Below are 23,452 nucleotides of genomic sequence, written 5' to 3' on the forward strand. Positions count from 1 at the left end.
TACGTATTTGTATGTTTATTATTTGACAGTGTCGTAGGAGACAAAAGTCTCTGCAACGCACTGTAATCTCACATGGAAAGCTCTGAGGGTCTGTCGACGTTTCTTGGCGGCGTCATTGACGAGAGGCGAGATAAACGAAGAATAGAATAAATTATAAGAAAATGAACGTGAATGGGGTCTCTTTCTATTGCTACTATACATAAGTCAAGTCATATTATCGTGTATGGAGCGATAGGTATTTTTTTGTCTTCAAATTTTACTTTCATTCATCATCCGCCTAACAGTGTGTGTTCGTCCGGCGTCTGTACTTTCGTTGTACTTATTTCCCCATTCACCTATATACACATTTATCGATCTCTATTTTCTGCATCCTTCTTTAAATGAAATAAGAATGCAGTTAAGTTCTAGTAACGCCACAGATCATGATGTTGGGCAAGGCACCACGGCGCCGACGCCAAGCACCGAGCGATTGCGCGTGGATCTGCAAGGTTCTACACCACCTTTTCGTTCTAGCTCCATCTTCGGCCTAGAATCAAGAATAAGAATAATTTTAAGTACTGGGAGTGTAGATAGTACGAAGAAATACTGCGCAGTAACGAGTGGGCGGCTCTTGGTTCCGTGACTGACATGGACTACCACGATGTGACTTTAACATTTCATATGATTATAGTCAAACCCATTGTATAGAAATCATAATTTTTTTTATTGTTACACTAGAAATAACGACTAATAAAGTACACAGTATGTTAGTACTGTACAAATGTAATTAAAGAAACTAAAGTTACTTAACCTTTTGACTGCGGCACACTCTCGGAGCGAATCATCAATACTGACGGCGCGATATTCACATGTCAGTCCCTGCGATGGGTAGACTTGTGAGGGCGTATACATATGTATATAGGCCTTTCGCAGTCAAAGGGTTAAACTCCAAACGTAATACATAGTCACATCCTGGTAGGAATTGGGTTAATGTATTTTTTGGTCTTTCGCACCTTGAATATAAGAGTTTCTTTGGAGAAAAGTTCTTGGAGTTCGAAGTAATCCTCAAAGCTCGTTTCGCAGCATACAATACATTTGTCGAGGTACAGCGGCTCCTACGAAGGCAAAGGCAAAGGAATCGAAGTCGTTAAAGATTCCCAGATACTTCAAGGAAATGTGGTAATGGATATTCGAGAAAAAAGGATACCTACGGTATTCCATGTCTTAAAGTCTACTCACCCTGAGTAACGAGTAACGGCCGACTTTTTCCTTGATGAGCAGCAATGTTGCTTCCTTGATCCCAGTCCGCGGCGGGAAGAGGGAGTCGTCGTCGTCGTCATCGTCGTCGTCGTCGTCCTCGTCGTCGTTGTTCACCTCGAGAAATCTTTCTGCGTTTGTTGGCTGCTTGTCGAGGGAGGATGTAGAAGAGGCACAGGCAGACAGACAGAGAAAGAGAGAGAGAGAGAGAGGGGGGGGGGCAGTGTTAGACGGATTCATGGATGGGTCCAGGGAGGAACGACCGAACGAACGAATGAATATAGAGGAGGGATTAAGAGAAATAAATAAATAGAGTGAGTAAGATAGATAGATAGATAGATAGATAGAGAGAGAGAGAGAAAGTGGGAGGTGGCAAGAGAAATAAGGATAGCTAACCTGTCCGTTGGTGACGAGCATCGCTGTGACCGGGGAAAGTTTAACGGTTCGACCGCGTCTCCAGTTGTTGTCCGTTGGTTGAGCAACCAGAAGACGACCTTCCAAGACGAATCTAGCTTCCTCGTGGGCCCACTCGAGTACTTGAACAGCTATCTGTTGAATATCGACCAAAGTCTTTGGAATAACACATTATACGATTTGCAAAGCTACAAAGCTATTGGCCACTGTTTGGCGTGTGATGGGCTACCTTTCGCAGTTTAATGTTGACCATGTCTTGCTCGCCTGCGAACCTACGACCGTTCTGTACGATGGAGATTCTTCGCCAAAGTTTCGTCGAGGTGACATCTTTGGCTTCCTATCGAGGTGAATCATGAAAAGATGGAAGGACTTTGTGCTACTGATGATTCTTGCGATTGATTACTGATTGATTACAGTTTCGATAAAACCGTAAATCCGGCACTTTGGATACGTATGAGTTTTATAATTTCTTCTCTACTCACGGCATTTATATGCTCCAGATGCATTTCGATGTTCGTTTGGGCTTGCTTCAATTTATTTTTTGCTTCTTGGACGTCTGTCCTCAGGGACGGTGTCGCTTTTAGGAGACGCGCCAGTAGCAAAGGATATTTGGTGACACGTTGCACCGGTACCTAAGGAACATTCCAAGATTTCACGCTTGCACGGATTATCGCAGTATTTACTGGGTTACCATGAGGAAAGAATTGAGGTTCATCCGACGGAGGACAGTATTTTCCATCTGCGAGACTTTCAAAAATATCCTTAGAAGTTCTTTTTCTTTCTCAAGATTTTGCAAAAGTAGACTCGCGCCTGCTTGTCGCGTGCAATAGTTTTCAAAGGCGTGTAACATTCTTTCCGACTCGAGAAAGATCCTTCCCACGTCCACCATCATCAGGTCATCGTCGTCCAATTCCTGCATCAACAATAGAAGAAGATACTTCTTATTATTTTCACTGAGCTTCCACGTTCGCACGTCCGCACGTCCGCACGTTCGTTCTCTCGTTCGCACTTGCCAATCGACTAAATACATACTGTCCTTGTGCTATACGCTTATTCATGCCCGATCAACCTTCAACCTTTCTCGGAAGAGAATGTGGGTAATGTTCAATCGGTAGGATGCCATATGTTTTTTTGCTAGATACCTGACTGATTATAACGGCATCCTTGAGCTTTTTTGCGAGATGCAGACTGTGCTCGCGAAGCTCCTCGACGTTAAGAAAGATCGCGGACAGCTGATCTTGCGTGAGAAGTCCAGCACGTGACATCGGCTTGTAGAACTCATCGAGGATGATTTGTAGATCTCTGCCGTATTTTTGTTCGGTCTCGACGATCTCCGTGATAATTTCCTTTCGTTCGGCTCTCTTTTTCAAACACTTACGGCAGACAAAAGGCGTGTAGGCGACACCACTGAAAATTTGTAATGAATCGAATATACCGACGGCAGATAAGTAAGCTTATCCTAGTCGGACTCGTTGCGACCGAATGTTTTATTAGGTTTAAATTGGTAACTCTTTGGTAAAATCGGAAATCATAAAATGTGCAGGTAATACAATCGGTAATTGCAATCGAGCGGCCCAGTTGTCGCATCGAGACGCTGGCCTACCTGTCCATGACGAATGGTTCGAGTCGTTGCTCGCAATCCTCGCAGAGCTTCGCGTCGGCGGAGCTGAGTAGTGGAACGTGGCGAACAAGAAGGTCACCCTGTGGGCTCTCACCTAGCCTCCGACGTCTGAGGACACCACCGCCGCTACTCGCCTGGCTACTTTCGGAACCGACGCCACTGTCAGTTCGCTCGATCTCCACCGTCGTCGTCTGACAAATCAAAGGGATACGCACTTGCCTTTATCAATAATTCGCTACTTAATTCATAGCTTCATACTGCGCTCCTTCAACTATTTACCAACCAATTTTATTCCCAGCCCCTATACCCCGTGTGTCTTAAAAGTATTTTGTACGTATAGATTATAGATATTACCTTCAATTCTTTCGCTGAATTCAGTAGCATCAAGTGGCAATCTTCGCTGCTGCTATCCGAATTATTGGATATCTGTGAACTTTTCGAGCTCAAATCTCCGAGGCTGGTCTCCTTTTGTTCGTACAGTGCTTCGAGTTCTCCATCTTCGACCTCGTCAAGTTCTTCCGCTTCCACTTCCACTTCCACAGAGACTTCCTCGGTTCGGTCCTCCTGATTACCTAAGTTGTCTTGTCTCCTCTGTATCTCTTCTATTCCTTCCTTCTCATTCTGCTCTGGCTGATTGTGCGCACGAATATTATCGTATTCACGCTTGCAATCGTTTTCGTTCCCATTATCAATTTTCCTCTGATCCTTGTTCTCATTGTTTCCTCTGTCCTCCGAGCGGGACTTTCCAACTTTCCGAGTGGAATGACGATTTTCCGAATCAACGAGAAAATTGAGAATATTTAAATTGTCCTCGGAAGCAGGCTCTTTCGATAAGAAAAAAAAGTAAGACGGTGATTCGGAGTAGGGTGCTTCGGTAGGCGCATTTATCGCGAGCGTAGCTTCCCGTTTGCTAGTTGCGCTTGTCGTACCGGGGATATTATTTGAGGTGGCGGATTCATTGATTGGCTCCTTAAAATTAGGCAAGAGTTCCGCGAATGCATCTGGATGGCGGAAATGGAGAAACGAAGGAGAAACGTGCAATTTCTTTTGGCTACTCCTGCATTCGTTTATACTGCTAGACTTAGTATTAACGACGTCGTCGGGTTGAGAGTAGATGTTACTTGTCAGCTTTAGATAGGCTGCTGTTGCCGTCTTGCATCGTGGAGGATTAAGGGGCAGAGGTGGTGGCAGCGCGAAAGACGGCGATGGCGATGACGACGGCGACGGCGACGATGTGGTCGAAGATGACGAGGACGAGGACGAAGATGGCGATGGCGATGGCGAAGGGAACGGGGATAGGGATGACGATTGGGAGGGTGACAGGATCTCTGGAATCTCCTCGTAGATCGGTTCCTTCGGTTCTTTGATATCTTCATAGGGATTTTCATTGTGAGCATTGATGAAAGTAATATCAGAATTTAAGAGCAGGTCAGTGGCAGACGCGGAGGATTGAAGGCTGCTTGATTTTAGAAGAGTTTCTTTAAGAACCTTCAAGATTGCCTCTCCGCTACTTTCGTCGAGGACTTGGCCCTTTTCCTTAGCTTTCTTAAGGGAGTTCTCAAGAAGTATTGAGATCGTTGCTTCCTTCATCAACCGATCGGCGGCGCTTCTTTCTGGTCTTGGTTCTTTTGGTGCTGCTGCTGCTGCTGCTGCTGGTGCTGCTGGTACTGGTGCTGGTGTAGGGATCTTCCTTCTTTGCGAGGAAGTCGCGGCATTTCTATCCAGACATTTTTTGGTAGCGTCAAGTTCTTTTGAGAAGGGCTCGACAACGATGTTGGAGCCGTTTTCGTCAAAAATTACCAGTGTACGATTTTCTGGTACGGTGTTCTGTACTTTTGACGCTATTTCCGCGTTGTCACTCGAGTTTACGGAAATTACCGTGGAATTGCTAAGGCTATCTTCGCCGCCAACGCTTATTGTCACCTTATTCTCCAGAGAAGAATGCTGCTGCTGCTGCTGCTGCTGATATCGCGGGCACAGTTTCTCCTTTCCTTCTAGGTGTTCGCACTCCTCTCGGTTTATCATAACGGAAGAGGTCTGTCGCGAGTAGGACGTCGGCGACAAGTGAGCGCCCACTTGCAGTCGATGAATGAGCGGCTGCTGCAACGTAGATGGCGATGAGGATGTCGATGGCAACGGACTGACTTCAATTTTGCAGATATTCTCAGATTCCGGTATGTCAGGTGTCACCGAAGGCCTGCTCTTTCTCGAATTTCTTGAGAAATTCGATGACACTCTCTCGTCATCAAAGACTGTTTTCACCGAATCATCGAGCAAATCAGCTAATCCCAGCGCACCGGAGCAATATTGCGACGCCGGTCGCGGTAACTGCTCGTAGGATTTTATTTTTTGAAATTTCTCGACTGACTCGACTTTTATTGGAGATCGAGGTGCGCTTCCTTTCTTTATTACACCTGTCGTCGAATATTCTTGAAAAGTCGACACGCGCCTCGGCAATTCTTCCTTTTCCGCGATGCTTCTGACGACGAATGGTTTTGCCAGGGAACTTGACGGAGGTGCCTCGGTCGTCGATAGGTCGTTCATCCGTTTGTAGAATTTGAGTCGCATCGTATCGGAGAAGAGCACCTTGCCTGCTGTAAACGCCGGTTTTGTAATCGAGCGTTCGCTTTCGCTCCGTTTCAATGACCGAGCTCTGCCAATGCACTCTAAAAACGACGTAAAATGCAGATAGCGACGAGTAAGTTAATGCCAAGTTATTAATACGAAAGCAATGAGCAACGGAGGTGGTCTGAACTAACAATAAGAGACGGAGTCGAACGTGATGTATTTGCTTTCGAAAGATCTATTCGGTAAGCCCGTATCGTAATAACGCGAAAAAAGTTTTCCCATCCGTCTCGCTTCTCTATTCTTTGTTTAAATTAGTTTCAAGCTCTATTGTTTAATTCTACTTCGAGTTCGGTAGTTTCAGGCTCACTGCTTAAGCTTTTCCTAAGTTATTTGTCATGCAGCCGTCTGGCAGCCGATTGAACGTTGCAGCGGTACCCTGTTGCCAGAGAATATGGTTCAGGGTCATATCATGAGATAAATCGCGAACCCCTCTCCTTTCTCCGCCGATCTCTCACGCAACGTCCTCGCTTCTAGGCGGACCCGTTTATCATGATATTACATTTACTCCCGTCAACATTACGACACGCTTTATACACACACCCAATACACCATTGCGCCTTGTATTCGATCTCGCGTCCTGTTATTGGGCAGTCCGGAGAATCGAGAAATATTGTACTTGGTACGAACTACTGGACGGACAGGCGATATGCAATTATCTAGCGATCTAGCGTTCCGATACGGGGTCCGTAAGGAGTCCGTCAGTGTATGTATAATATTGAACCGGAAGTCGGAGCGCGGGGTGTCCGATCTTCCACAATTCAATGCTTTTCGAATGGAGAATATAATCGCCTGACCATTACCGGGTTAACAGTGACGCGTAGACCTCTATATCTGAGAACATTTTGCTAGCGACTTTTAAAGTCCAGTATATGTCAGCGCATCATGGAACTTGTTATCCTTGAGTGAGATCCATGCGAGCTGGTTTTAAAAGTTCAAGGATCCAAATATCTTTCACCAGAGTTAACGGTGCATTTGTCCGCGACCCATTGCTCAGCATAAGCCCGACTGTACTGTTACTTGCAAGGTAGGTTATACATATATATAGAAAAAAAAAAAAAAAAAAAAAAAAAAAAAAAAAAAAAAAAATGGGTGAATATCGTTAATGGTTAACGTAAAGATACTGTCAGTTTGCACCCTCAACCCGCTGCGTAAGATATAGTCTTAACAAACACCATCTTATGCAGCTTGCGTACTGCTGCTAGTTTGCGATATCTATTTCTTTTCTGGAATTATCAGACATAAAGTTTGATTATTGTAGGATTTGTGAATGTGTGCGGTTTCGTTTAGAATGTTGAAGGTTACGATTTGATTTCGCGACGTTTTGAAATTGTGGCACACTTTCTATAGGATATGAGAGTCTCAAATCAATATTGAAACTTCAATATTCAATACATTGTGTGAGGTTATTAATTTTTGTCTTCTAGTTTCGTTAGGTTAGAGGCAGATCGCGAAAAAGTGTCAAAGAACGGGCTCGATGGGAATTGTTTGTTTCTTCACAATGGCGATATTGACACTTTTGTGTGTCTTTTTTGTACGACTTCGGAAATTCTAAGGGCAGGTTTCCACAGGCGAGAGAACTCTAGGAAGTCTTATAAAAGTTACTTGCAATACCGTTTACACTAGCATGTAAATTTCCGTAATATTGCCAGAAATAATTGTCGTGCGAGAGACTGTCAGACAATACTGTCGCTAGTTGTCGCAGTACTGTATAGGTACATAGGACAGTTCCAGGTGTTGCAAGAGTCATCGCATTTCAGTTACTCAATGAAATCATTCCACGTAGACGTGAGCGTGTAACAGCTGCGATTATAATGTTACTGACGAATAAGAATAAGAAAAAGAAAAGATCTGTATGGGTTCGACAATGGGTTCGACAATTAAGGCGATCCGAATACGGTAGTTTCGATAATTTGTTCACGGAACTGCAAATAGAAGATTCTCAACAATATTTTAATTTCATTCGCATGGCTGCTGTGGATTTTCAAGATGTATTAAAAAATCCTTCGCAACGCTAGTGAATACCGCGTTTTTCTTTATTCTATTCTTGCAATCTGCGTCCCGGCAGTCCCACAAGCAAGAGTTGCTCAAAAACTGTCGCGATCGCGTTTGCAGTACAGTTTATATGGGCTAGCTGCTATCCGCCAGTCTGTCAGACATTTCTCGCACAAGTTTTCTTGCCTGTGGAAACGCGGCCTAAGACATGCTATCGAGCATTAATAAAAATAGTAATTTTAATGTAACATGTATTAGGTAATATAACGTACCTTCTGACTGTCGAATGAGATCCTGCAGCTCGTCCGCGGCAACTCTTGGCCCGACCGCTGAATTCTCCAGTTCCTCGATTTCGATCTCGAGCTCAGTATCGTCCTCCGCTCTTAGCGCAACAATTTCTTTCTCATTCTTTGATCTCGCGGCTCTCGTACTTGTCTCTTTCTCAAGAAGCTTAACGGTCGATTTTAATTCGGTTTGCACGGCGGTCGTCCTTTCATCTTTTCTATACTGTAGACACTTGGACTCCTTGATATTTGGAATGCTTATCAATCTGGGTCTATCCGAAAGGGAGAATTTTTCAAGTTGTCGTCTTACCTGACTGTTACCTCTATTTTTACTGGTTTTAGGTTTGACATTGCTCCGCGAAGCCGCTGTCGCGGTTGTACTTGTAGCTGCACCTGTAGACGCACCAGTGCTTGTCGTGTCTGTGACACACCTTGATAGTGTGCCCGACGAAAGCTTCTCTGGTGCAAGAATCATGTTGTTCACTTTAAATAAGACATTCTTAATTTTTTTCTCATCACGATCGTTGCTATCGTTATGACGAATGGTTCGATTTTTTTTCCTGAGTATGCCTCTGGGCGGCAGATTTCTCGAAGACTTGTGTCGCCTGGGTGGCCGTTTTGGCGACACCTTCGGAATTGGTATTCTAGCGAACGACAAGTTGTTACGGATTGAATTCTCATCCGCAAAGCAGTGCTCCGTATAAATGTTCTCGTGTCTGGCAATATCATCGTCGTCAGTGTTGTCGTTATTATCGATCATTTCGTCACTGTTATTGTTGTTATCGAAACCTTCTTGTGATTCGTTAAAGATTCTTATTCTTTGACCACCTATCGCAGCTACGGCACTTCTCTTAGTCGGCAATCTTTCGATAGATTTGACTTTCGACGAGTCGAATAACGTTGCCAGATGATCATCGCATTGAAGAGCATTATCGGAAAGATTATCGTCATCATCGATGTAATCTTTATTATCATCATCGTCGTCATCGTCGTCGCCGCCGTCGTCGTCGTCGTCACTGTCGTCGTCGTCATCGTCGTCGTCATCGTCGTCGTCGTCATCGTCATCGTCATCGTCACCGTCGGGGTTGTTATCGTTTCCGCCGTCATTGCCGTCCTGACCATTCGTATCTTTGGTATCGGTAACACCGTGGACAGCATTCTTTTTAGCGCGAATGTCGCGAATATCGCGAATAACGCAAGCCTCAGCGTATCTTGCACGAGTGGGAATACGTTGTCGATGACGGTGTTGCTGTCTCTTTAGAAGTTTATAGGGATTAACGTCGCACTGAAGTATGCTCCTTCGTGAGTCGGACATAATCGGAGCAACCGTCGCAGAAGCAAATGAGAAGGCATTTGGCTGATTGTGATCACCAATTTTTGCAGAAGGGGAACTTTCGAGAATCCAGTCTGTTCGTTCCTCGGTATATAGCTCATCGAAGCGTGAACGTCTACCAAACGAAACCTTTTCCAAATTATGACCCGCTACACTGTTATGCCAATCTGTAGTATCTGACGTCACGTCGTATTGAGATTGCAATTTCTCTTCGACTTCGTATTCAAATTGATCGCCCATATCGAACCACTCGGATCTTGAATTCAACGATACAGACGTATCTTGGCTGTTCAACAATGTTATTCTGCCTCTGTCCCTCGACATTAACGGTAACATCGGTGTCGTCCCTGATGCGGTAGTCGTCATCATTAGCGCCAGCGATCCTCTGTTCTGATCTTTTGAAGTGCGGGAAACACTATGACTTCGGGAATTGCTTGAAATAACCTGACGAGGTGGAGAAATGCTGTGCGCTCGATTCGCTCGCGGGTCCACCAGACGGTTCCTTCGCATGAGGTCATAGGGGTCATCCGCCGAAGACTTGAGGATACCTGTACACATTAAGATATACATATGGGCGTGTTTACAAGATGACGTGACGGCCAATAAATTATCAGTAAGGGATCAGTATGTGCGCGCGCACCTGCCAAACTTGGACGAGAGCGCGAGGAGATGATTGTCGGACGGCAAGTTCCACCGAAGCCTGGACCGCGGAGAGGCGGAAACCCAGCGAGTCGGTGGCCTCCGCATTTACGACAATTACCGAGCTTTCTTGTTGTACCACTGAGGAACTCGGGACAGGAACAGACGATGAGAATAGCGGTTCCAGGAGCTGGAGCCAGTGTTGGCGTTGACGTTGGCGTTGGCGTTGGCGTTAGTGTCGGTGCCGGTGTAAACGGCAGTGACAGTGGCAGTGGCACTGCCGATTGCGGCGGTGGCGCTGAAGTCAAGAAACCCCGGGGCACCGTGGACGGTTGACTCCTCCTTGAACGCATCGTTCCGTAGAGCCACGGCTCAGCTCCGTAGATCATTTGTTGGGATAGGGCGCTAGCGCCGCTAACGGTGCCCCAACCGGCTGTCTCAGAAGCGACCCTGCCACCGCTATTTCTGCAACTTCCGGCACTTTCGACGTTTCCACAACCGTCGACACCTCCTGTACGATGATCAGCAACTTTTCGTCGATGCTGTGAGCCTTGAGTCTGCCTACTGAGTCCCAATCGTACGCTCCAAGACTTTCTTCCTTTGCTTGTACTCTCGGTTTTCTGTAAGCATGAGAATTCTCACGAGTCTCTTCAATTGGATCATTTGGGCGAACAATCTCACGAGCGTTTGGCAAATACTATTTAAAAAAAAAAAAAAAAAAAAAAAAAAAAAAAATCTTCGATCAGGTAAACAGGTAATAGCCAAGAATTCAAAATAGAAATGGGGTATATGTCACGTATATGGGGTGTGTACGCTATAAAACTGAAGATAAAGAACTGGAGGCATTAATTTCCTCGTGGTATTCTTCATTAAATCGTTTCACAACACGAAAATAGAATGACGCTGTCACTCTTTTGTCTTTTTTTATTTTTTTTTTATTCTCTTAATTTATATCTCTATTCGGATAATGAATAAAATTGGTGATACTTAAGGTTAGGTTAGGTTAGCAATGTGATCTATGATTCGATGTGAAAGCGTAAATTTTAATCGGCCCAACGAGGACTCGCGTGCTCGCAATTATCGATTTTCATGTAAAGTCTAACGTCTTTGTACATTTGGTAGGAACAAATGTTATTCGTTTTTGTCCTTATTGATTTTAGATCCCTATAAGAAGTATAAATTTATAAATATTATTACCAGTTTCAGGTGATCCCGCCGATTTCTTTAGAGTCGGGGAGAAGGAAAAGAAGAGGATGTAAGGTACGGTCAGGTAAGGTTGGGTAGGGTAAGGTATAACAGAGTAAGTTAAGTTAAGACAAATTAAGGACGAGGCAAGGTATTGGGGAGCCGTAAGAAGAAGCTTGAGAGGGCGGCGAGGGCGGCGAGGGCGGGAGGAATGGAGCGCACAGTGCGGTTACTTTCTCGGGAAATCACAGTTCGCTGATTCCCAGGGACGTAAAGTTGCTGGAAGAAAAGTTGGTGTCGATCGTGGTACCCAAGGAGACTTACGTTATCGAGGAAGGTGGTGAACGCTGCGGACGACGTTGTCGCGGTCAGCTGTGAAGCTAATGATGAGGGTGAGGTCGAGGTCGAGGGCAAGGGCGAGAGCGAGTGCGATTGCGAGGGCATGCTCGATGACATATTCCAATTGCTGTCCTTTGGCCGATGATTCTGTTGGCGATGATTATTTTTCGGAGCGAGGACAGCTGTTGGCTGATGGCAGCTTGTTTCGCCGAGGCTGAGGGCCACGGTGTTCATAGTCATTGCCGTGAGCCCTTGCGCATTTGAAAATTATAATATCCCCCTTATGCGTTGAGGATACTTTAGTCTCTTCTACGCGTATTAGCCCTCTTCGTTATCTATTTATGCCATATTCACGTGGTATCTTCATTGTCCAGCCCCTCTCGTAACATCGACTTATACACTGTAACAAATGGACGAGTAGGGAATGAGCGCTTCGATACAAATGCGATAGAAAAGAGCTTTATGGCATTGCATAATCTGACTACACTCGCTACTGTGCAATTAGTACGAAATTAGATTATGTAAATTGAGGGCCGATCGGCAATACTTTTGTAAGATACTTCGACGATCGCAGCAGACGTATGTATAGCGATATTTTGAAGACGTGGATATCGGGCATGCATGCTTCTTATCCGTTGATAATATAAGAACTCTAATATAGGAAGTTAGGAACGGGTCTTGAGTTCCTTTCTCAGGGAGTAAATTTCCCCTAAGCAGCAACTTGTTGCATGCTGTATTATTATGAGTGGACTAAATGAAAAATTCGTGAGCCGGGGCCATAGTCTTTGAAGCGTATTTTGCGTATTCCATACGAAACTCGTTTTGTATACGAAGATGCCAACCGTAGTTATAATTTGTTATGACTCGCTCGCAGATTGGTTAACCTGCCGAACTAAGAATTCACCGTAATGTCAGAGGTCTATATGTATAGGGGCACGCGCGTTTGTCGACGCGAAGTAAAGAATTTTCGTAGGACCCATTCGCGGATAGAAGGTACGAGAGCATCACCTGCGACTTAGGAGATGAGACGGTCGTGTCTGGCACTACGCGCTGGCGGGAGGGAATCATATTGGGTCGGTGAGCGCTGCGAGGAGAGAGGCCGTAGCTATGTAGGCTGACATGGTTCGCCTCCCTTCGCCGGGCCCGGCCGAGCCGCGCCTCGTTTTCAAAGGAAACGTGAAGAGCGTGAAGACCGGTCGTCGGCACTCCGCGAGTACTGTTACCTTCGTCTAGCGCGCACTTGGCGCTAAGTATGTATCTTTGCAGTTGATGTGTTATCAATGCTTTTAAGAGCCTGAGATATCGTCACTGCAAAATGATCGAATATTACAAAGGAATAACTGCTGCCGAAGTTATCACGCGCATGGGTATAAGCACACGAGTTATCTATTGTATATAGAAGTAGGTACAGTTTTGTAGCTAATTGCAGTCGTTGCACGGTCATCAGAACATACCTTCATCGCAGATAATTGTTCGCATCTTCGAATAGCCTAAGGACAAAGGTCTTTTGTAGGGAATTGTGAAAAAATAAATAAATTAATGAAATTTTGACTTTTTCTGCTGTTCTTATTTCTCATACTCGTATATTGTGCCTTTGAAGGCAATGCAGACAGACGGTAGCGTGTATGCTCGACGACGTCGTTGATGACTGGAGGGAGACAGAGGAGAGCTCAGTTGACGATTCAGGAAACGAGGAGAGAATCGAAAGGGAAGGACATAGTGTGTCTCAATAATAAAAGGAGTAATTGAAAACACAAAGTCCTTCTTGAGTGGGGCTATGGTAAATTCTTTGAGCGAACTGTTGTGCCCGTAACTTATGGAAACACTGTCCATTCTGGTATAGATATAGATGGCTTTCCTGGATCTGTGAATATGGAGAATCATATCTACGGATACCTCTTGTACATATACATTATACGTTCACCCGAAGTCAGCGCGTTCATTTGATTTTGAACCTCAGAACTGATCTCGGTCGAGATTCTCTTGAACGGGTATTGCGAAGTGGGAAGGGACATTTAAAATTTTCAGTTACAAAATGTGCAACAGGTACCGACTAGCTGAACACCATGTGTCTCTATGTGCAGTCGATAAAACATTCTACCGCGGCAACAATATACTTGGCATGATTTTTATCCTCGATGCACAAAAACATAATGAGAAGTCGCGGATCTGAAGGTTCCAAGGTCAGAGAAGACTTATAGGAGTATATTGTAGTTGCGCCTTTTCCACAAATTTTGAATAAACGAAACATCGTCAATATAATGCAAACGTTATTTTTATCTTCGCAGATGGCATTGCCAACTGCGCGTAGCCATACAGCAAATCTGTCAAGTTGTTCCTACTTAAATGATTTTCATGACTGGCCACCCAAAAGGTATCCGTTTGAGATTCTTGGTCCCCTTAACATATATATAGTAGAACACGTTGTGCATTGCTGTTGAATATTTAACGTTTTCTTTTATGAAAGGACTACGTGTTGAGTTGTGTTAACGTGTGTGTGTGTGTGTGTGCGTGCGTGCGTGCGCGAGGGCGCGCGCGCGCGCGCGTGTGTGTGTGTGTGTGTGAGAGAGAGAGAGAGAGAATTCAATTTATTTGATCAGGGCTTAAATCCCGTAGACCATAACATCATATAGTAACAATTTAGAGAATATAATAGGTATAATATGAGTCAAACTCAATTATAGCAACAGACTATAACATAAATCTCCACATTAAGTAATATATAAGCAAAAATATGTAATTAGTGAATAGCACTAGTAGACAAAAGAAAGAGCTATAATTAGTGTACCCTACATTCGGTAAATGTATGCACAATACTATATACATATATATATATATATACACCCTACTGAGTAGGTGACAGTAATGAACACAACGAAAAGACTAAGGTAAACAAATAATACCATAAACTTATTACTAGTTAGAGTAAGGTATTACTACATGACTTAATTTTAGTTGTACTGAGTGTGTCCGTGTTATTGATCCACAATTAAATAGTCACGCAGTGGTGCGCGAAAAGTGGATTTAGAGGGAGCATCTCTGACAGTGGTTGGCAAGGAGTTCCAGAAGAGAGCTCCACTAACGTGAATAGCATATGTCTATAACATTCAGTGCGATGGATGGCTACGATAAGGTCATCGTCCCTACGTCGGGTTTCGCGAAACACGTGCGTAAGAGGTGAAGTGACAAGTGCAGATCTAAGGTACGTTGGACTACCAGCTTTGTAATACTTTGTAAATAAGGTTCCCGAGTAGAAAAAGTCGCCTTTGCCTAATTTTTAGCCAATTTAACTGGCGGTAATAAGGCGTAACATGCTCATTCATCCAGAGAGAGAGAGAGAGAGAGAGAGAGAGAGAGAGAGAGAGAGAGAGTACATCTTCGATATACATATATGTATTCGAGTTACGTGACGTAGCTCCCTCTACGTTTCATGTAATCGTTCGCCATTTTGAAAGGTTGCCATGCCGATTGAATAATCCTGCGCAGGTCGCGTGGCAATATCACGATTAAATTGGTTGTTCCAACATAGCGCAAGGCTTTTTAGGAAAGTCCTTCTAACGCATGAGACGAAGACTAAGATAGCCGCCTGAGCGACAGTGGCGTCGGACTGCGATTGGACTGCGCCTATGGTTAAGAATGTTTTATGAAAAAATTCATAGCCGAGACACGAAAAAATAATGAAGAAGAATGGACGAAAGGCCGCTGGTTTTATTTGTGTCATTGAAGAAGTTAAAAAATTAAAAGAGAAGGTGAATCACTCCAAAGAGTGAAAAACTGAACAAGTGAAAGATGTATTTTTCCTTCAGTTTGTATCTCTGGGGGCAGACCTTTCATCGATAGGCCATTCTTAGTGGGTTACGGCGTACATGGGTTTCGTGAATTGGAAATAGAATAGTATAGATCGTCCGTACAGTGCGTTATCCGCAAAGAGATGATTTAGCAAAGTTTTCGATTGCGGTTACTGGTAAGTATAAGAGAGGAATTGTGGATAGAGGAGAGAGCGTAAGGCCGCACAGCTCGCAGACTCGGCGACAATTTGCAATTCTCAGCGGATGCACAAGTCGTAAGACTCGTAAGATGGAAGGAACGGAAAAAGAGCGAAGCGAGCGTTAGCCGAATTTCCGGCCTGTGCGTTAGCGTTACCCGACGTAAAAATCTGACGCAAGAGTGCGAGGATTGCCGATTGGGAATCGCGATGGACCATTGGTCCGTTACGTAGTTGCTCTTATCTCATGGGATATCCTGATACCACGACATCGGCTATTTCAGCAGGTCGTTCGGTGCTCGTCCTCATCTGTTCTCGCAATTCGGCGAGCGCATTCCGCAAGTCACTGGAGCGGTTGAGCATCTCTGCTCGAAACTCTCTGGCACGCTCCTGGCGATCGACGTTACCGCGCTGCACCATTGCTCCACCGCTGCTCCATAAGTGTGTCAACGGGAGGGCAACGCGCGCGGTATCCAGTGTCGAATATCGCATTTTCGAACTTTCGCCTATCTAATCATCAGTTTCATGATCTGGCCGATCTCGATGTTTCACTCGTCTCTCTTCTGTTTCGTGTCTAAATATAACTTGCGTGATTGCTACGAGAATATTCTCACAATAGTTACCGTAGCCTGACGTACGTGTGGCTGCATAGGAGTTCGAAAAAGAGCTAAAAATGTGGTGCTTACAGGTGCTTCTCTTGTAATCGCTCGAGTCCAATATAACCCGTATGAACGAACGCGCAAGGTACAGACGATTTTCTCGTGACGGGAGAGGGATACACACCGTAATGGTTACCACTCGTTTCAGATTACGTAATGAAGCAGATGTGTCTACTTGATTGTAACCGCTTATATTGAGGCTTGTGCATTTCTAATAGTAAGAGGCGGAACAGTAGTATGCATAATTGTATATAGGAATCGACGGTATTCAAAGTTTTAGGTATTTTTAAATAAATTAATTTATTAGCCATTGAAGACGTAATGCTGAGTAATTCTTTTCTTTTCTTTTTTGTTTTTTTTTTTTTTCCTTTTTCACTACGATGTCGCAGATTTAGTTTCTCGAGTTTAGCTGCTGTGTCGCGATCGAGCGTGTAGGAAAAACCTGTTTCATCGGCGCTTTCATGCCAGATGTAATTGAAAGAGGCAAGCTGCTAGGCGGAGGTGAAAACCTTCTGTCAAATGTTCGAATTCGAATTCGTTCCATTTATACTCGTATTTAGTATCGACTCGGAGGTGCAGGAATCGAAGACGCGAATACGAGAAGGGAAAGGGATACGTGTGTGCAGATACAATATATAAATAAAAGCGGTCCATCGAGCTCATACAATTCTATATAGGGAGCTCTATAGGGATTGTTTGTTCTCTGATCGGCAGACGTTTGAGAGAATGGGCCAGTCAACGAATGCGCGATGGCGGAATCTAGTACGCACACGCTATGCTTGTTTTTCTCGTTCTCTAGACGTTGCGAGTCGGAGCCGAAGGAGTGAGAGCGGTAACGCTGGCGAAAGTATAAGCTGCACTGCACTGTAGTTCGTATCTCATGAAAAATTGGCGATTGCTCAGCCATGAGAAATTGCGAAAAAATTGAATTTTTTGAGCTACGTCGCGAGAACACCGACAAAAGTTGGATTCGAGAAATCGGTGGAACTATGTGTATGTCCGTATGTCGATCGATACAAGTGAGCACAGAGAATCAGCGAAGCACCTTGGCACGCTACACGTTATACACCGCCCTTCTGTCATCCGATACTGTTGCTGCAGTTACAGTTAGGTTCTCTCACTTTCCCGTTACAATGGTCAACGTACATTAAATTCTCAAATCTCAATAAAACTTGCGATCTAACGAGCGGCCTCGTTCCGTGCCAATAATCGAGCATCGATCCGTGGCTCTCGATCTCAATAGGTTCTTTTGCAATTCCGTATGATCAACAGTTTAAACGGTAAAAGCGGGGCCATTTTTTAAGTCATCTCTGACGCATGGAGAGAGGAGAGCGAACTCCGAGAGAGTTACGTAGAGTTTCGAGAATATAAACTCCGTTCTCGTGATTAATTGTCATATTGTTACTCTCGTATACATCGACCTGCGTAATATATAGATTTACTGTATTTAAATACGTACATGACAACAGAAGAAAAGTCACACTCCACCGAAAGTAATTGTGGCGGTCCTCTCGAGAAACGTTACAGTCGGCAGTGCCTACGGTCGATAGAGTCAATTACTTCTGAAATGAACGTTCCGCAGGCTTTCCGGGCTTTCCGGGCTTTCCAGGTTTTCCAGTTTTTTAATTTTGCAAATGATTTGCAAATAATTTGAAAGAAATGAGGCGTCTCGCAGTGCTCCTTGATGGCAGTCGTTACGCATGGCACACTGGACACTACACTGGCAATCGCGATAACCCTTACGCCTGACTTCCCGGTGCCAGCTGCCCAAGACCGTTATCCTCGTTACTGAAAACGAAGGAGATCATTTGATTGCAGTTCGTCGCACTTCACCACAATTTTAAACACTTTCCCTCTATCGGCTACTCCTATTTATCTCGGTCAATCATAATATTATACTTCAAACTTTGATATCATTATCACACGTTAATTCGAAGGACACTCGCGAGGCACAGACGACGATAATTATTAGAAATTTCGAGGACTTAGCGCTCTGCTCGTATTAAGCGCAATTTTCTTCGATTTCTGATGATTTTTAACCAATACAAAGTTAACGACAGTTAAGTAACTAGCTCCTAGGCTCGAGTATTTTCACGATTTTACAAAGAATATATCTCCGAAGGTACGCGCGCGCACGTGTTGTTCTCTTCGGGAGACGTCGACCGAGTGAGAGGGCCTCCAACCAAGGCTCATCGGCGTGGCCACCCGGAGACTCGCGAGGCAGCAACCTACTCAAAACCTACTCAACCTACTCAACCTACTCAGCCGGTGACGTCATCACCGGCTGAACTCTCTCTGTCTCTTATAAATCTCTTGTTAACCTATACCATGTAGGATGTAATGGCATGTAATGTTGTTCTGAAAACGGCGAAAAAGGTGCTACCAACACCGTTCTCCGTCTCACCGTCCACTATGCTCTTCATTTCTTTCCTTCGATTCTGAAGGTTTTCCTTCGATTTCCTCGTTATGCACTCGAGGAAATACTACATGTGTAAGGCGAAACGTTACGTGGAAGCAGTAAGCATTTGCATTTAACGCCTAGACAATATATTCTCGATTAGATACGAATACTAATAGCATTTCTTATTACTTGAATTCATGAAATATAGAATAATTGGTCATACGATTCAATTAGTAAGTTTTCCTACGCAGTGTCTCTTCTTGGCTATACGAAAAAATGCGTGCCAGGCGATAATTCTTTCAACGGGGAAGACAGTGTTGCCGTTTCAACAAAAGGCCATGGCAAAAATATTCTTCTGAAAGTCGAATGGATTTCTCCTTTTCGGATAGCAGGAGCACGAACGTCGTTCGCGGGTTGGTTGTGCGGTCGGTAGTCATTAACACTCGCTACTTTCTATATGGAACAGTAAAGCGATACAATTTCACTTGTTCCCAGCTTGGCCCCTCCTACAACCTCATGCTTACGTGTGGATTCGTATACTTACGTGCCTTATTCAACGTTGCGATTCACATTCATGATTCTAATAAACCTGCAAGAGCAGCCTGCAGACACAGCGTTCTAATGACTACTTTGAATTAAAATCGGCCTTCACCCCCCGACCCCAAACATATATCCTATCAAACAAACAGCTCGAAAGAAAAATCCTTCATGCGCGACTAAAAGACAACAGTGTTATAGCTTTTTATATAAACACAGTATCTGACGTAAGAAACTTTCCGAATAATGACTAGCGTGTTTTAAAGATACGACACTGTACCGTCTTTCGGGTAATATCGCGAAATAGTATACTGGTTTAAGAACTCCAGGGTCTGAGATTGAGTATTAATAATATTAGGTTAACTATTATTTCTTTCGTATAACTATTTTCATGCCTCTAGCACTAGGCTACTATCACCATTAACATTACCGAGGGAATATCGAGAATCCAGCAACGGCAGCGACGAACCAATGCTACCTTCAGAATTGCCAAGAAGGAAGCCGCCACCAGTCTCGTGAGGAAACTGTAGGTGATTCCTACCACTTGGCTGGCCCATGACAGGAATAACAAAGTACTTACCTTTCAACGTACTAATAGTACTCTAAGGCCGAAAAATCGTATTTTAAAGAAATTGAGGTGTGGAGATGGCAACAAATTTCTTAAAAATGTTTCAACAATAAGCTTTTTCAATAGTTCCCGAGGTGTTCTATAGTTCCTGACAGCGTAAGAGGACAACCTAAGGACAGCGTAAAGACTCTCTGCATAAAGACATCTTTGACAATATGCAGGAGAAAGCTCTAAATCCAACCCTCTCCGAGATACAGCCTACCGAAGGTGCAAATTTGAGTAATATCAAAATTCAAGAACAGGGATTCCTTGAATGTGGCCCTATCCAAATTTGATCTGTCCCAGCCTCTTCTATGGACCATTTTGACTTTCTGCACAAGCAGATGTTTAAAAATATCAAGGAAAAATTTGTAAATCCAACCCTTTCCGAGATGCAGCCTCCCGAAGATGCAATTTCGAGTATTTTCAAAATTCAAGAACAGGGATTTTTTGAAAGTAATGTCGTATACTGTATCATTATTGCATTTGTCGAATAAATTATCTTGTAACACTTACACACGCTGATATTCTTTTGCTCTCTGCGAATATCCAAGATTACGAATGAGTTCTATCTCTCTCTTACTCTTCTCCGTCCTAACTGCATCCTTCTTCTACTCCACCGCCCTTAAGCTATGACACCCCTTTTCAACTACGCTCAATTTTCTCTACCATAATTTCCATTCCATCTCTGCCATATTATCAGTATCCTGACTTCGCTTTTCCTACAGCAAACAAACCTAAAACAAAATGATTGCAACAAAAATCCGGATGCAATTTGAAAACGCCTTTTCGAAAATACAATAGATCAATTCTTATTAAAGAATTCGCATTAGTTCAAATTTTCGCCTATAAGAGGGCAGGACCTCCTGGGTATAGAGATCAACCTAAAAGAAATGTAGCATCGTAAACTAGCCTTAAAAACGAGGGAAAAAGCTTAAAAGCGACGAAAAAGAATAGCGCCACGGCTAGGCGTAGCGTTAAGTAACACACTCTTATTCCTACTACTTACCTCGCGGCATTGTTCAGTGTACATCCTCCGGAAACTAATTTAAAAAAAAAAAAAAAAAAAAAAAAAAAAAAAAAAAAAAAAAAAAAAAAAAAAAAAAAAAAAAAAAAAAAAAGACTTGTTAAAAAATTACCTGTTTTCATATCGCTTGCCTTTTGATGCTATTAACATTAAAGAAACAGTGGTGGTGAAACTACTTGTATGCTCCCACATAGGCATGATAAGTGGCGCCATCTCTCAGAAATCCAGTGAACTTCCTCTGATAAAATAATTCCGAATATAACATGAAAATAAGCTTTATCTCGGAAAGGGCTAGGCTTAGGGCTTTTTGCTTGAGAATTTAAAATATCAAAAATAGTCTGCAAGTTCAAAAAAGTAAAGGAATTTTTTGAAAATGGCCCTATCGTAATTTCATCTTTGCCAGCCTCTTCTATGGACCATTCTGACATTCTGCATTAACGTATTTTTCGTTCTTCTTCTTCATTCATAAATGATTCAGCAAAATCTTTGATGAGCCCGCTTCGTTATGCGATACGGCTGGCGGCTCTTCTCAATTTGAAGTGCGAAAAATGTTTCAATTGTGAGAAAAATGTACGTAAAGAAATCATGCATTTCTGACCTGTCAAAACATCACGGGCGCCGCCATTACGACGGCTTACTAAATCCCATTTTTCTGCGAATCAGGACGCTCATCACACTTAAACCGAGAAGAGCCGCCTTGCTATGTACGACAGAGACGAGCAGGGAGATGCACAACGCTACGGTTTTAGGCGATACCAAAAACATGGCGCTAAATCGTAGCGGCGAAACCGGGAGTAGGATTTTGTGATCATCACCTCTGTCGATAATCCATATCCTGTCGAAGCCGAGCTAAACGTGATGACGATCGTGTAGCCTGGCCGGCAGAGGTTCTCCGCAACTTAACGCCGGTTCCCAGAGCAACCCTTGGTACGAGTCCGCTCATCAGATATTGTCTAAATATTTTTTTTTGTAATCTTAAACTCGAGTGCACAGTGTAAGCTCGATAAGATTTACTAAGACAAAAGCCAGCACCTCATGACTGCCTGCGTTAAGAAGTGCAGCGATGTGGTGCTAGTTTCCACCATTATTTAATAATAGTTCCAAGCGGAACTATGGTCCTAACATTGAGTACTAGAGAGAACTAACCTGGAACTATTTGAAACAATCTGAAAACAACACTGAAAGCCAGCTCCTTATGCATACCTGTACTGAAGCGTATGTTGCGACTAGTATCCTTAATAGGTATTTTACCGATGTTACGTAGCAGAACTATTGTTAAACCTTTCAGGAAATAAAGAGCTCCTCAAGAACTATTGAAAAAGCCTATTGTTGAATCATTTTTAAGAGATTTTAAAAAAGTGCGGTGCTGGAGCTCGCACCCGTGTACCACCTCAATCTTTGTAATGTTAAGTAGAACTATTGTTAAACCTTTCAGGAAATAAAGAGCTCCTCAAGAACTATTGAAAAAGCCTATTGTTGAATCATTTTTAAGAGATTTTAAAAAAGTGCGGTGCTGGAGCTCGCACCCGTGTACCACCTCAATCTTTGTAATGTTAAGTAGAACTATTGTTAAAACCTATCAGGAACTATAGAACTCCTCCAGAACTATTGAAAAAGCCTAACAAAATGTTTCAACAATAGGCATTTTCAATAGATGTCGAGGAGTTTTATATTTCCTGATAGGATTTAACAATAGTTCTGCTACGTAACATCGGTAAAATGCCTATTAATGATACTAGTCGCACCGTATGCTTCAGTGCAGGTATGCATAAGGAGCTGGTATTCAGTGTTGTTTTTAGGTTGTGTTTCAAACAGTTTCGGGATCGTTCTCTCTAGTACTCAATGTTGGGACCATAGATCCGCCTGGAACTATTGTTAAATAATGCTTTTTTGACAAACACGAATAACTGGTGTCTAGGCACTGTACCTCCTACGCACTTATCTTGGATTTAAAAAAAACTGTGAAGGCACAAACGATGGAACGCAGTGGAGATATACCTAGAGACTATACTCTTTCGAAGGGGACTGATTAGAAATACCAAAATCTCGCACAAATATAAGTCAGATCTATGCTATACTTCCGATATCCGCTGAGTATATCAAATTTATGGCTTTCAGCATGGCAGCTTACATAAATGTTTATGGTGAGTAGAAAAAAAAAGGAAAAAAGAAAAAGATCACTTACCCCAGTATCCTCGTCTGCCTTTCTCTTGTCCATTTGTATTGTTCATTGGTCCAGTACATCTTTCGATACTCGAGGTCCATTCTGGTGACGACTTGACGATTCCAGCCTTGGCCACTATTTTGCACTTCCTGTATTTTCGGTTGCGGACTAATTCTTCACTTGTTACGAATAGGCCAATACGCGAATTTCCGCGAACTTTAGATAATGTCTTCGCGACGCACTTACCCAAACGTATCAATTCACTACGTCACACTTTTTTTCGTAAATGAAGGTAAAGGATAAAGAGTATAGAAAGAGATGGCATGAAGTGAGCTGAAGGCCCGAGGCGAAGAGCCTCAAAGAAATGCATTTGATGATACTGATAGGGAATGGTTGTTACA

The 23,452-nt window shown here is 43.5% G+C and overlaps 1 protein-coding gene and 1 long non-coding RNA gene across 10 annotated transcripts; one reads left to right on the top strand and one right to left on the bottom strand.

Annotated features, from left to right (window-relative positions):
* Positions 1-23,420, bottom strand: LOC107264315. Of its 9 annotated transcripts, none has more exons than XM_015732449.2 (15): positions 23,073-23,420; positions 20,870-20,903; positions 11,657-12,071; positions 10,149-10,767; positions 8,164-10,056; positions 3,626-5,937; positions 3,254-3,462; positions 2,793-3,057; positions 2,342-2,563; positions 2,133-2,282; positions 1,880-1,987; positions 1,633-1,806; positions 1,219-1,380; positions 993-1,094; positions 1-526 (listed from the first exon to the last, which is right to left on the bottom strand). In XM_015732449.2, the coding sequence occupies exons 3-15, from the start codon at positions 11,909-11,911 to the stop codon at positions 398-400; spliced, it is 6,600 nt and encodes a 2,199-aa protein (XP_015587935.1). In that variant the 5' UTR covers positions 11,912-12,071; positions 20,870-20,903; positions 23,073-23,420; the 3' UTR covers positions 1-397. The 9 variants fall into 9 exon arrangements, 8 of the variants coding, with proteins under 8 accessions (XP_015587935.1, XP_015587938.1, XP_015587936.1 ...); XM_015732452.2 differs by lacking the exons at positions 20,870-20,903; positions 23,073-23,420 and adding an exon at positions 17,775-18,498 and having other exon boundaries at positions 8,164-8,416; positions 8,486-10,056; XM_015732450.2 differs by lacking the exon at positions 20,870-20,903.
* LOC112493857 lies at positions 19,674-20,375 on the top strand. Its single transcript, XR_003058780.1, has 2 exons — positions 19,674-19,825; positions 19,948-20,375. It is a non-coding gene; the product is annotated as an uncharacterized LOC112493857 (long non-coding RNA).
* Positions 23,421-23,452: the final 32 nt, after the last annotated feature.

The sequence above is a fragment of the Cephus cinctus genome, unplaced genomic scaffold (genome assembly GCF_000341935.2).
Source record: "Cephus cinctus unplaced genomic scaffold, Ccin1 Ccin1_scaffold0168, whole genome shotgun sequence".
NCBI lineage: Eukaryota > Metazoa > Arthropoda > Insecta > Hymenoptera > Cephidae > Cephus > Cephus cinctus.